This window comes from Branchiostoma floridae, chromosome 17 (genome assembly GCF_000003815.2).
Source record: "Branchiostoma floridae strain S238N-H82 chromosome 17, Bfl_VNyyK, whole genome shotgun sequence".
Classification (NCBI taxonomy): Eukaryota; Metazoa; Chordata; class Leptocardii; order Amphioxiformes; family Branchiostomatidae; genus Branchiostoma; species Branchiostoma floridae.
Genome location: NC_049995.1, coordinates 14,079,700 through 14,093,956, shown reverse-complemented (window position 1 = coordinate 14,093,956; position 14,257 = coordinate 14,079,700). Strand labels below are relative to the sequence as shown.

The 14,257-nt window shown below is 39.4% G+C and overlaps 1 protein-coding gene across 1 annotated transcript; it reads left to right on the top strand.

Annotated features, from left to right (window-relative positions):
* Positions 1–6,495: 6,495 nt before the first annotated feature.
* LOC118404198 (ribose-phosphate pyrophosphokinase 4-like) lies at positions 6,496–13,025 on the top strand. Its single transcript, XM_035803223.1, has 8 exons — positions 6,496–7,218; positions 8,168–8,282; positions 8,523–8,595; positions 9,171–9,264; positions 9,884–10,002; positions 10,379–10,593; positions 11,346–11,422; positions 11,875–13,025. The coding sequence occupies exons 1-8, from the start codon at positions 7,111–7,113 to the stop codon at positions 12,103–12,105; spliced, it is 1,032 nt and encodes a 343-aa protein (XP_035659116.1). The 5' UTR covers positions 6,496–7,110; the 3' UTR covers positions 12,106–13,025.
* Positions 13,026–14,257: the final 1,232 nt, after the last annotated feature.

The window sequence follows — 14,257 nt, the reverse complement described above, 5'->3', positions numbered from 1 at the left end:
TACATATACAGGTCCCTCGATCAATAAACTGTGGTCATTCAACATTTCATACTGTCACAATTCATGAAATGTATCCAAGTTTAACTTCATCTTATTTTGTTTGAAGCAATTTGACCACGCTTTTAGTCACTAATGAGGAAAATTAAGGAACAATTTCTACAGGATAGATTTTTAACTATATTTCTCCAGCTAAACTCCATGCATCTAAGTTCTAATATAAGGTTCCGGTTCGGAGTTTCTTTTACGATTCGAGGCCGATTTGACTGTCTCTGAAAAAAGCACTAGCGCTCCTCAAAACATCGTTTTTCGGACAATTCGATGTTTCCGATAGAAAAGGGCGCCTTGTCGCTGACCGTCAGACTCATTTGACATTTTCTGTAGAAATGTTATTTTTGGTTAAAACCATCATTAAAATACAATTTTTACCAAGAAATTGCTAATTTGGAGGCTTTTTTTACAGGCCGCTACACAGAAAAAATGAATTTTCCTGGGATAATGACTAATATGGCAATGAAGGTCAAGAGTTCTTCTGTATACTGAGCAAAAAGGAAGAAAAGTTATCCGATAAGTTTTCCGCGAGCTCCGATGGCGCTAAAACACCCACAACGGGCATAGAACGCACGATCTGGGTAATCAGGCGACGAAACGCTTTACCGCTATCCCGCGCACTAATACCAGGAAGTGTTCGCCGCACGATCAAATCTCCGACACCATAAAACGCTACGAACAACAAGCATTTGGGGAAGAATAAAAGATTATACATTGCTAAAGCGACAGCCGGAAAATCTAGAGCCAAAACTATAGAGGCAACCTCTTTTTTGCGTCTTATTCTTAGGAACTATTTAGATATCTAGACAATTGAAATTCCGAACCGGAACCATAACAATTGTTAAGCAACTAGCCTACAAAACAACTCCATGTATCTATATAACTGAATTGTATGGCCTAGGGCAGTCCCAGCTGTGTTCCAGCAACAGATGTGCATTAGTGTACGGTGTATTGTATTGATCATTCCTTGCTAGCTGATATTGAATTCTGTACATTACACATATCTATCATAACTGACTTAACTGGGAATATGATATTATGATATTATTTATATGGGTACACTATCTGCATTTGGGTAAAGCAACACCAAGTTTTTGTCTTGACTTCCATATTTGGGAAATAATGTTGAAATGAGTAAATATCATAAACACGAAGCAGGAAGAAAATTACTATCATTAATACATGACATACATGTCCATGATCCTGAGGTCAAACGAACGTACACAGTAAATCAAGTTATCAAGAGCAACTTGCAATTTTGCAACTGATCGAAAGCTTGTTGGTAAGCGCTTTACTTTGTGCACGGATATAAGGTCTATACGGTCACAGACAAACTTACATTCAAGTGTTGCAATTTTTCAATGTAAAAAAAAAAGAAGACATTTCTTGGGTGTGGCATTATATTTTCAGGCACTACATCTTGCAAAAAAGATAAAAAGAATGTTTCAAACTTGAGCCCTGTTGACTTTGTGCAGAAAAAGAAAATAAACACAAACTTTCACGAAATATTCTAGCAATGTGTAGCTTTACAGTAACCGATATCATGATGTGTGTAATATAAATTATGCATGCAACTATATATAACTAATAGTGATTATCTACACAAGAATGCATCTACCCAGTAGTACTGTACTATTATTACAGTGCTAAGAAGGCTGCTCAAGGGGTCTACTATCCAACCGTCTACAGTACTACTACACTCTGTAATTTCTGCACGCACAATCGGCTGTTTCACAATTGAGTGTACCAAAGAGGGGTCACTGAGGTTGAAAAATCAACTTTAATATATATCAAAATTGATATTGGTAGTTCAAAGGTACATACTTTTGGCTTAATATTCTAAAAGATCTCTGCACAACACCTCTCGGTGACTATAATATAGGTCTTTCGTTAATAGGGCACTGAGGGGGTACGGACGGGACAACTGTAAGACTGTATGTAAAGGTACATACAGTATACCCACATGAAGAACTAAAGTTAAACACTATTCCATGTTATCTTCCATCACTAGTATCCACAAGACCAGAAAACTAACTTTTATTTGTAGTAGCACCTTGTTGTGTCATTTTCTGATCATTTATTGTAAGGCGATGATAACACCTTGCTGTCATTTCATGTGGAAGGAAAGGTCAAATACAATTTTTTTAAGTTCAAGCACTCTGATACTCTCACCTCTCAAATAAACGTACCGGTACGTTTATTTTTTTCCGCCTCAAAATCCACCCGGTACGTCCTTATTTTAGACGGTACGTTTATTTTTTTTTCAAATTGGGACTTTCTTTACTAACGAGGGACCCCAAAAATATTGAAAGTTTGGTATTTTCTGCCCATATTTCCGCGGTATTTTTGCTTCAAATTCGCTATTTTCGGACGAGGCAGCGCGGATTTCCCTGCCGCTAGCGCTATGACCCAAACATAACTAGGGATGCGTACCGGTACGCAGGACCGGTTCTGGACTTGCAAAAACGTTCCGGTTCAGGTCCAAAAATACCGGAACACAAGTAATTCGGTACTGGACTCGTAAAAATATATCCTTTTCGTTTTAGACCATCTTTAACCTTCCAAAAATCTTGAAATTTGCGCTGAACAAAGACGAAAACATCGAGGTCACATGTCACACACACAGTCACTAACTTCCGCAAATTCTTTGTCAAAACACAGAAATTAACCACCAACCAAACAAATTAAAAAGTTACCAATATTTTTCCACTATTTTTCACCCGTAGTCAACTTGTTTTAATGTTCCAGCAACGAAAAAATCCTTCCAAAACAAAGCACAGCGTTCAATCGGCTCGAAAACATCCGCCATGTTGGATTCATCAACTCACGCTGAATCTCGCGGTAATGCGCGAGAGAATTATATATTTTCTGCAGTACCGTTATTCCTCGATAGGGGGCAGTGTCTATGACCTCCTTGGTTTCTGCAACATTGAAAAAAGTGGTAAATAAGGTATTCTAAGTTGGAATGTTTCTTCAAAATGTTATTTTGTAACAATGATTATAAAATAAACTTCTTTTTTTATTTCTTCAATTTTTATTTTCATTCATTTTTTTACGTTTATTTTAATCTTTGTTGATGGTGTGACACTCAGATAAAGAAAATATGTGCAATAACATAGGAATTATTCTGTTTATTATTTATACAATTAACTGATATGGAACTGAGGCATAAATAAATAGAAAGAGCCTACCTGCTTATCATCTTCTCTTGGACTGAAGCATGGGCACAGTTTACATGTCAATTTGGTATTTTTCCGGGGGGTACTTTTATTCCAGGGGGTACTTTTATTAGATTTTGAAGATTTGTCCGGGGGGTACTTTTATTCCAGGGGGTACTTCTATTTGAGAGGTGAGAGTAGCTAAACTTTGCTAGAAATTCATCATTTATATACCCCTACATAAGATTCTAGCATTCATACTTGGGCAACAAATCAAGAGACTTGATAATTGCATGAATATGATAATACGTGGGGGTACGGACGGGACACCAGACAACAGACTGATACTGCAGGGACTTGTCCACACCTTTTGGAACGCACTTGTTCGCTAAAAACAAGTTAAATAAAGCATCTACAAATACTGCAATATTGTTTAAACTAAGAAAAAAATGAGATAGACATTATTATTAGATCTGATCTGATCTAGAATGATCTGAGAATGCAATTTAGAGCATATTTTCTTTGATGGCCATGCTCAACCGGTGAACTTGATGGGATGCATTTGTTCTGTCAGGGAATCTGCAATTTCTGGACCTATTTGCAGATTTCTTCTGCTCTCTTTTGTCACAGCAAGAACCCCTTTCTTTCTTCTCAAGTGTTTTATTTTGAGTAGGAGACTTGACAGGTCTCTCCAGAACCTTTGCCTTTCTTCTTGGTGTCTCAGGTAGTGCATGTTCTGTCCTTTTCATGTACACTACCTGTACTGGGAGGTGAGGAGAATGGATCATCACCATCATGATGATGATCTGGGAGAGTGAGCTGGGCTAGAGGAGAGCACATGAACTGGACAAATGGGATGGCAACTTTAGGGGAATATCAGATTTCATCTCATACCAGTCCCAGGCAGTTTATGGGCATTAATAAAAAAATGACAAAGAAAATGCTGGCAAATTCATTAAAAAGTACTATTTTTAGAGAGGAGATCAATTGTTTGTATCTATTTAGTATTTATAATGTGTTATTTTAGCAATTGGGGTGTCATTTTCCCCAGTATTTTGCTTAAAACTAAAAGTGGGGGTACGGACGGGACAGGTGGGGGGTACGGACGGGACAGGGGTACGGACGGGACATTTGAAGTTATACGGTGCTGTATCAGCCAAGGTCTTTATCACAGATACGGTTTATATAGTGGTTTGGTATCTAGTCAAAGAGACTTGTAAACCATCACAATTAAAAGCTTATAACATTAGCCTAGTATAGAAATTGAGGGGGGGTACGGACGGGACAGAATTTTTCGGAAAATTAAAGCCGATACTTTGATCCTTCGCTGTGAGTCAGATGAAAGCAGGAATGATCTCATTCTACTTTTGTTCTGTAACATACATCATATCAAAACTTTACATGTCAAATTAACACTTATTACAGTACATTAAAATAATGCTACATACTTTGTAATCTATAAGTAAATATTACATTAAAATTGGTAACATGTGGGTGAAAATGCAAAATAACCCTGCTGGCAAAAAAAAGTTGGAATATCTTCAAAAAATTGTAATAAATCTCAGGTTAACATATGACTGCATGTACAAAATAAAGAATTTTAAGGTAGCAGTCATGTTTTTAAAGCCAGTTGCAATGTTCAGAATGTGAAAAAACTGAATGACCCCTGGTAACAGTAAAAATGGGACATTTTTAGGTAACGTTTTTCACGATAGTTTCACCAAATATTGATGGATTTCTCTGTTTCTTTTTTTGTTGTGTTCCTTGTTACACCAGCTTTTGGAACATAACAGTCAAAAACAGTAATATCTTATGTAGACTTTCTTATCAACTGGTAACATGTGGAAAAATAAATGGGTACACTCAATTGTGAAACAGCCGAATCAGGTATTGTTAGGGGCCTGTTCTTCACCTAATTGCTAAATTGCCCCTAAATTGGTCCTTTGCACGCTCCCAGTTGCATGGTTACGGTGCTATAAAACAAACATGGCAACTGGACTGGGCAATTCTTACGTCATCAATGTAGTAGGTATGTGGAAAATAAACAAATAAATACAGTAACTACCACATAATCATGATAATATAAACAGAATTTAAAATTAAATGAACTGACACAATACTGTACACATGGAAACCTGATATAAATAAGCATAAAGTAAAACCTTTGTACAAATATTATTATTATCAACCAACCACCTCTGCATATTCATTTGAATTCACCAGCTTATTTTGCCACATTCACCTGAACCTGAACAAACCTATAGCTATCACCTTTAACAAGGATTGCTACAGACACACGTATTTGTCATGAACAGTCCAAGATTGAAATCTACTACCACACACTGTGTCCACAATATCAGAATCTGCCAAGTCCAGGGAGAAGGTCACTGAACACCTGAGGAGCCAGCAATAAGTAACTGCACAGCACCAGTTCCTGGACGTTTTACCCCAACAAGAGGGGTGTTGTCCAGTACTTATCCAGATCCAGAGATATTACAGGAACACTTGGCCACTTCTGGGGTGTCATTGACTCTGGTAAATATCAATAACCCTGTCTATACATTGCCATCTGTCTACTGAGGCCATATCATTTACATCCCTTGACTTGAGGTCACTGTTGACTATGACTGTGACATCATTCACGATCAGGCCCTACATACAACATGTACATCAATACGATGCACTCACTCACTCATGGCACATTACTGGACCAAAACACATGCAAGCAGTTACTTAAAATATATGAAAATCCAACCAAAATGCAAAGATTACAATCTAGCAAAGATAAACTCATGAACATTTTTATAATTTTTTCTTACATCAGAAATATATCAATCATTTCTAGCTGCCTTCATTCCAAAAACAACTAATAATATCAACGTGTAACATCTGCTTGGAGACAGGAATCAATCCTAAAAAATAATTCGATTTCAACTGCCTCTTTCAATTTGGACCATTTTCTTATTGAACAAAATTTCTTCATGCTAGTATCTTAAGCAGACCTGACAGTTACTTTCTTACACAAATTAAATCGCACATGGGCACTAACCCGTTATCTTTATGACCGTTATTCTAGTGTAAATATGTCAACAACAACAAGGTATCGGTATGCTTGGTTCCAAATGATTATGTCGACAAATATTTTTATTTGATGACAGCAACGACTCGGAATGCGATCTTGTTTGTCTAACTAAAGAAACAGAAGCCCAACCCAAACCTTTTCACATCCACATCTTGTGTAGCGTTCAAAGATAACCTACAAATTCACTGAGGCAAACACTGGAACGAAATAATTTTTGACAGGTATTTTTTAAGATGAAAAAAATGTGGTGTGTTTTGACTCACCCTAAATGGATCGTATTCCGTAAGCGGGACGATGTCCGGCACAGTCGGTCCGTCAACTGTGTCCGTCTGGCGGGTCTGGAGTTCTTCTGACATGTTGGGGAGAAACTGTCGAGTTTTTATGTCTCAGAAAATAACGATTCTTGGTAAGGAAGTCAGCCGTCTACATCGTAACGTCCCATCCTGACATCACCGCCACTCAGGGGTGTGGGGCCAGTTTCTCTCGCTTCTGTCCTTCTGTTTCAGTGGAAAATCCTTCCGACAGAACCCGCAGAACAAGTCGGATCTATAGAAGCGTTTGTCAAGGTACAAATACGACTAAAACACCCCCTTATCGACGTCTTCTCACCTGAACTATTTTACAATCAAAAAAATTTTATTCCACCTCTGGGCACAACTTTCGTACTACGCATGCGCGAGCTGTATTTTACCCAGCCTGCCTTGCGCTGTAGTCTCGTTCCCAGAGTTTTTCTTCTCGTTCCCAGGAAGTTTCACTCTCGTTTCCAGGATTCTTCTCCGTCTTAGCCAGGTGGGCGGGGTCGTCTTGGAGAGTTTCTTGGAGATGGCGCAGGTGAAAGATGACGTCTTGCTGTTCGCCCACCCGTCCATGGAAGCGTTGGCGGACGCCGTGGCTGAGAAGTGTCGGCAACTGGTCCAAACTGGGACGGAAGTGAGTGGAAGACTGTTGTTGTTGTTATTTATTTGTTTCTTTCCAGAATAAGGTCATGATTAAGTTTCCCAGGTAAGTGGTCGTGTTGTAAAAAAAGTCTATAGGTGTCAAAGCGCACATTAGGCATGTTTAAGACTGCTTGCGGTGTGTAATATTCTTCTGTTTGATCTCACAATCTCACTGCTTTTTTGAGCTTCCAAACCCGGAAGTCATTGATCCATTTGGACTGCACCATTATTCTCAGGGGAGATGATCGAAGATCAGTATAGTAATGTCTTGACTGTGGCTTCCCATCTTTTGTAGTTAACATAATGTCATCCGTGCCATTCTTTTTTGCAACATTCCTACACGTTCGACGCCCCCCTTCCACAAATAACCAAGAATCTTCAAGGACAATATTTTGTGCCCCCCTCCCTTTGTTTTTTTGTCAGCTATGGCCAGCTACATATACTCTACATACTAGTATTTGGTCTTCTCTTTCTTCTGTTGTCATTCCTAACTGAAGTGAAGAAGATGCGTTTTGAAGGAACTAGTAGCTGTGCAATGTGGCTTCGCTGGCATTTAGCCAAGCAGACTGGGTCAAACTCACAACACCCTTTCAATATTAAAGTGTTTTATGTTCTTTACATGCAGAGGTTTGACACAGTGAAGTTAACTTGAATGGCCAGGGATTAACAGACAATAAACCAGATGTGTGAGTGTGAGAGAGTATCATACAGCTATTCTCCAAGAAGATCTATCACTGGCACGTCACTATCAAAAGGGCCATGCAACCTGTTATCCAATGGGCCTCTTGGATCAAATTACTGGTTGGCTCTTTGGATACTGCCTTGCCACTGATAGATTTTGAGGTATGCTTACCATTGAACGCAACGTAGTGAGTAAAAATCTTTCCAAACGTTTCCTTTAAGATGACCCGTCGTACTAACCTACCTATCCCTTATTTCAGAGACAAACCCAGGTCCAGTCAGTACAAGTCAAGAGGACGATCAGATGGGGAAAATTTCCTGACGGATTCCCCAACCTGTTCATCGACAATGTGAAGGAATGTGTCAGTAGAGATGGTGAGTTGCAATATAGTGTATAACTATTAGTCAGGGTACCATACTAACATAGTATTTGTGGGCTCAATCATTTGCTATCCATGGCTAGAAAACAAGAAGATTCAAGCCAGGGTCTACTACGTGGGCACGGTATCCAGGCTAGGTGAACTGTTAACATACCACTCACTCACTCACTCACTATCCGAGTGTAACTTTTTGTTTGTAATTTACAATGTCTGCATGTTGTTTGTATTTCCCCAGTTGTGTTCCTGGCAAGTTTTCACTCCCCTGATGTCATCTTTGAACAACTGTCTGTGCTGTACGCTGTCCCCAAGTAAGGAACTAAATGTTATCCCAAGTACTTAAACAATTCATAAAAAAAAAAAAGAAGGAAAAACTCTGTTTGCTGTGCATGGAGTGTGTTCTATTAAATCGAAGAAAGCCTGTGTGATACAACAACTAGTAAGAAGCCGGCCTGTGTCATACAGAAATTTATCACCTAGTCTGGAAAACCTGTATCGAACGTTATCACTGCCCAGGTATGACATAAGTGTCTGTACACTATCCCAGAATGTGCATGTGTGTGTATGTTTTATTGTCTCTAGTCATGTATGTCAAATATGTGCCCTATTCTTAACAGTATCTAAAGCTATGCATGTCATGTTACACCCGTGCAGTGAATCTGTACCCTGTATTTCCCGCCATGGCAGATATCTGGCGCGCTCCTTCACAGTGATCGTGCCATACATAAGACAAGTGAATTCTAGAAAACTTGTTAAACCCTGGTGCATGTGTGTGATCTTTGTATTGTCTCTACATATGTGCCATATCTTTAACCATATCTAGATCGATGCTTGACGTGTTACACCCTTACAGTGAGTTTGTATCTTGTATTCCCCACCACCACAGGTATCTGGCGCGCTCCTTTACTGTGATCCTGCCGTACTTCCCCACCGGAACCATGGAACGTGTCGACACCGAAGGGCAGATCGCCACCGCAAAGGTCATAACCCTGTTGCTAGGATACTGCTTTGGTGCTTGCCAACTTCTTTTTATGCTTTTATTTTATTCTTTGTAATCCATCCAGAAGACATGTCTGTAACCTATTAAAGTTAGGGTTTTACACCTGAAATGTTATTGAGGGTCTGCATGCTCTTTTCTGTTGAATTTCCCGTAATTTGTAGGAAAAGCTGTCTTATTCACATAATTCGTAGCTAGGCGACCAAATTTTGCATAGTTGCCTTCTTTCATTTTAGCCTAATACATAGGAGGTTCTTCTTATTTGAGTGTAATGTGCTGTCAGGACTCCCATGCAGACCCTCATTATTGTAACATTATATTTCTTTTATCTAATAGCTCTCTACATGTAAGTCTAACACAGAATTTAATCAAGTCTTCAAATTTCAAGTTATCAAACAGTGTGAACCCTGACCTTGCTGAATTCTACCGAAACCAACACAAATTTGAAGCGTGGATGCACCCTCGACAGGAGCAAGGTTAACTGATGTGGTCCGACTCTTGGCGGCTTTGAAAAGGCATCTTCTGACACCTGTTTTGCCATACGCTCCATTGTCTATATATAGAATATTGATAAATAAATAGACTCTCTGCTTTCTCTCCAGACGTTAGCGACGTTGCTATCAGCGATCCCCCTCACAGCGAGAGGACCGACCAAGGTGGTGATCTACGACATCCACTCCCTGCCGCTCAGGTTCTACTTCTCAGACAACATCATCCCAAGGTCCGACTGTTTACTGTTACCATGATGGCATGGTGCCCTGACAACAACACTTGTGTTGTAGAATAGTAGAATAATAGCCAAACAGTGCAGGCTCTCTGGTACGAAACGAAATGGCCAGCAAAAGTGTATTATGAGACAATTAATAATAAAGAGACAGAAAAAAGGCCCCGAGAGCCTGCTATGGAGACTGTGCGTTTTGCAGGTAAATTACAATGTACTTCTGACAAGGTCATTTGTGAAGGTAAAAACTGTGGACTGCAAAGGTTGGAGATTATTTCAATAAGACTTCATGGTGTAAAAGGTAGAATTTCCCCTTCCAGTAGTAGTGAGTGAGTGAGTACCCTTAGAATTGCCAATTTTTAACTTACATTTTCAGACTAGAGAGTGCGATCCCCCTGATTCAACGAGAACTCCTACAGCTTCCAGACAAGTCCAGAATTGCGGTGGCGTTCCCAGACGAGGGCGCGTGGAAGCGGTTCCATCTGATGTTCGAGGATAAGTTTCCGCTGGTCATCTGCACCAAAGTCCGGGAGGACGACCAACGACTAGTGACGGTCAAGGAAGGTAAGCGGAAGGTCACCATCAAGGAAGGTACGTTTGGCTTAACATGTTATCAATCAGTTTATTAATATTATGATAATCAGCCAATCCTTCATGTAGCTCAATATTCATCCATTCATCCACTAATGCATAACAATGCATCAATCCATCTATTAACTTGTTATTTATCAATGCATCAAGTAAAGGTTAACCATTTTAGCAATTAACTTGTCGTGTATTGATTAGTAAATAAGCTAATATAACTTTATATGCTTTGTTGCTTTGTAAGAGGTAATGCATGACCTAACTCTTGTACAGTTTAATAGTATTTGACCAATCAACTAGATATTAAATGGATATTGTCCGTTATGTAATAGTGAAGAGATGAACTGTAATGCCTGAATAGTAGAATGATGATGGTCAGCATAAATTCATGCATCAGAGTTGATTACTAGTATTTGACCCCAAAAAAAGAAATTACTAAATGTAACAGATTGTGACAAAAAAATTGTCAGTCTTAAGTCTTATCAATAATAATAATTTTTTGAGAAAATGAATATATTATGAAACTAAATCAGCATTGATCTTAATGCATGTTTATATTCGCAAGATGATATTGTCATAACTTGTTTACTTTTAATGTAATCTTATAACCTCTGACCTTCACCTTACTTACCCTTGACCTTTAATACTACATCATCACAAATTCACTGAATAAGATTAACAAACTAGAAACAGTAACCACTTCATTGTAAAGTTTGGTTCGAGAAATATCATGTCTAAAATGATGTTTTATTCCACAGGTGACCCAACAGGCCGCCATGTTGTCATTGTGGATGACCTTGTCATGACCGGAGGAACGCTGAAGGAGTGTGCCAAGGTCAGATGGACATGCACCTGTCTATTGCCTAAAATCCAAAGTTATGTACCAATCAATGTTCTATTGATAACTCCGTTGACTGAAGTTTACTAATATAAGCCTATCAGTTGTTCGGACAAAGTCTGTTAGCTGGACTACTTTATTAAACGCGAGTTCATATTTATCCAAAGAGTAACCTATGTCTTTTATTTCTAAAAATGATATCAAGTCAATAGTTAGTGGTTTCAAACAGCAATATTTTATAATTTGAAAATATTGCAGTTAGAATACACCATCTGTCGACTTCATATCCCCATATACTCCATTTTTAAAAAGAATGGGTATAGGTTACTCTTCGGATAAATGTGAACTAGCATTACCAACATGCTGTTAAACTAAACAGACACAATTTTGTCCCTTTCCCCTTATAATGTGTTATTTCAAACAATTTCATTTTTTTCACCATGTTCCAGGTGCTGTTGGCCCAGGGAGCAGAGAAGGTCAGCGCGTACGTGACCCACCCTGTGTTTCCTCACGACTCCTGGAAACTTTTCACCCAATCAGACGTCGTCTTCGAAAACTTCTGGATTACAGACACGGTCCCGCACGCGCGCCAGATCGCCGAACACCCACCCTTCAAACTCCTTCCACTGGCGGACGTCATCTCAGAGGGACTTCTGGGTCTTAGCTTCGTGTCACATTAAGCAGCTGCGACACAAAGCTAAGACTTTAAGACATGTGCTAAGATGAAAATGATTCTGCCCAGTCTTGCATTTGGTAAATGCCTCTGCCAGGCCATGTCTAAGACTAGCTACTGTTGTACTAGCATGTGTGGCCCAAGGGCTATTGAAATGGAGATGGGCACTACCCCTATTTTATGTATTCACCAAATGGTGTGGGAAGGCACCCATATTTGGCATTTGGTATTAGGCCATACAAATGGACTTTTTGAAAGGAAAACTTTACCAAGAGGACATCATGAAAACAGAGGGAAAGTTGGAACTTGAGAAATTTACACATTAAAACTTTGTTCAAAATATATAAAGGGCTATTGAGATTTGGCAGGCTATTCTGTGCAATATAACCAGCTGCTGTTAGGTGCCTTTGATTTTGGGCAATCTGGTCTCAACTGACAATTGGTTGGTGCCTGCACCGCTGGTGTAATGTGTGAAGTGATTGAGATTTAGGAGTATGAGATTTAAGTAAAGTAAAGAAGCATATATAATGATATAGCTAGTACCATCCTTGTCGATAGATATCAAGTGTTCTGGCTATTTGAGACCATATTGGGCACAGGCATGTTGGATTGTATGACTTGTGTAAAATGTAGTAGCTCTTACATGTAGTAATTATAAATGGGATGTTTTAAAGAACTTGCACATTTGTCATGGACAAAGCATTTCTTGCCAGTTACTGAGGACTCATTGCGTTTTATTTATGAATAAGACGTACACCTTTTAGGTCTTCACTTTAAAATTATACAATATTTGTGAATTGTTCTTTTCATGTTGTACACCAAAGATTAGATTGACAACTACATGGAACTATTGTTTATTTTTTCTACATTATTGTTAATTTGACTGCAAAATCAATAATAAAGCAAGCAAATTTATTCAACTCACAATCGTTTTATTCATGTAAACTACACCAATTTAAGGTGCTCCCAGATATTTGCAGAAAATTGATTATAACGGAAAGGTTATGAGTTATCAAAGAGAATTGTGAAAGAACTAATGGTGGAGATCAAACAAGAAGATCGATCGGACAGTGCCTCAGGGATGTCCAGGGGAATTCTGGAGAATTCTGAATGGGAGCAGACTCTCTATCAAGGAAGTTACCAGGCTTACATGCATCCCTAACATTGAGATGAAACACTGCACTGACACGAGATGGAAAATGGAACATAATTCTATGGCATGAATCAATACAGACACCAATATGTCGCCCACAGAAACCCAAATGGACTACGCTAAGGTAAACGTAACAGAGGCAGGCCTCGAGGGACCTGAAGAAGGACTGTAGAACCTGGGGAGATGAAGGCAGCGCGGAAGACCTGGCACGAGATCAGATGGATGGCCCATTAGTAATAGGGCCTTCACACGGAAATCGAATTAGCAGGAATCAAGCCGAACCAGTCGGAATGAAGTATTTGCAAAATTCGTAACACATTCCACTGCATGAAAAGTTGAATATACGGGGTAGAAACTCCTGTTCATGCACCCAGACACTCGAAATGGTTTGACATTCACGGTACGTATCGCACCGGACATGACGCCTGTCCGGGCAACTGGCACACCCGAGGATGCACGGAAACGAACCATTTCGTGTCCGGTACGTGTCTATGACCCGTTCTTGACCGTGCATTTAGCCGTAATACTTCTCTATATACCCGGACACCCGACACGTTGGTCGAGCCGCACGGATACTCTTTGCATAAATTACCGGGCAATTATCACCTAATTATCTACGTCGACTAAAGCGCGTTCATTACACCCTTTGTTATTAAAAACAGTGTCGTTTTATCACCCCTGCCGACCCAGGATTTACCCTCCCATCCCCTTCCCATGTAGCTTGTATAAGTTTCCTTTATTCTTTCAAAATGTGAATTAACTTTTTTTTCATTTTTTAAAACTATTTTGGACTGCTCCTGGTGGGCTCCGTCGCTCTTTTCGCTTTCAAATATTTGTCGGTCTGCTTTCATAGGTCACTATAGCTAGCATCCGCGTCTTCACTATTTTCATAAGCAGTCGCCCAACTGTATAGTCGTTTCCAATTTGTTGACATAAACTCCTGTAGATCTCTCGATTTCTGCATTCCTGCTCTCACAAATTCTGTTGTCCAGACGGTCTTCTACAC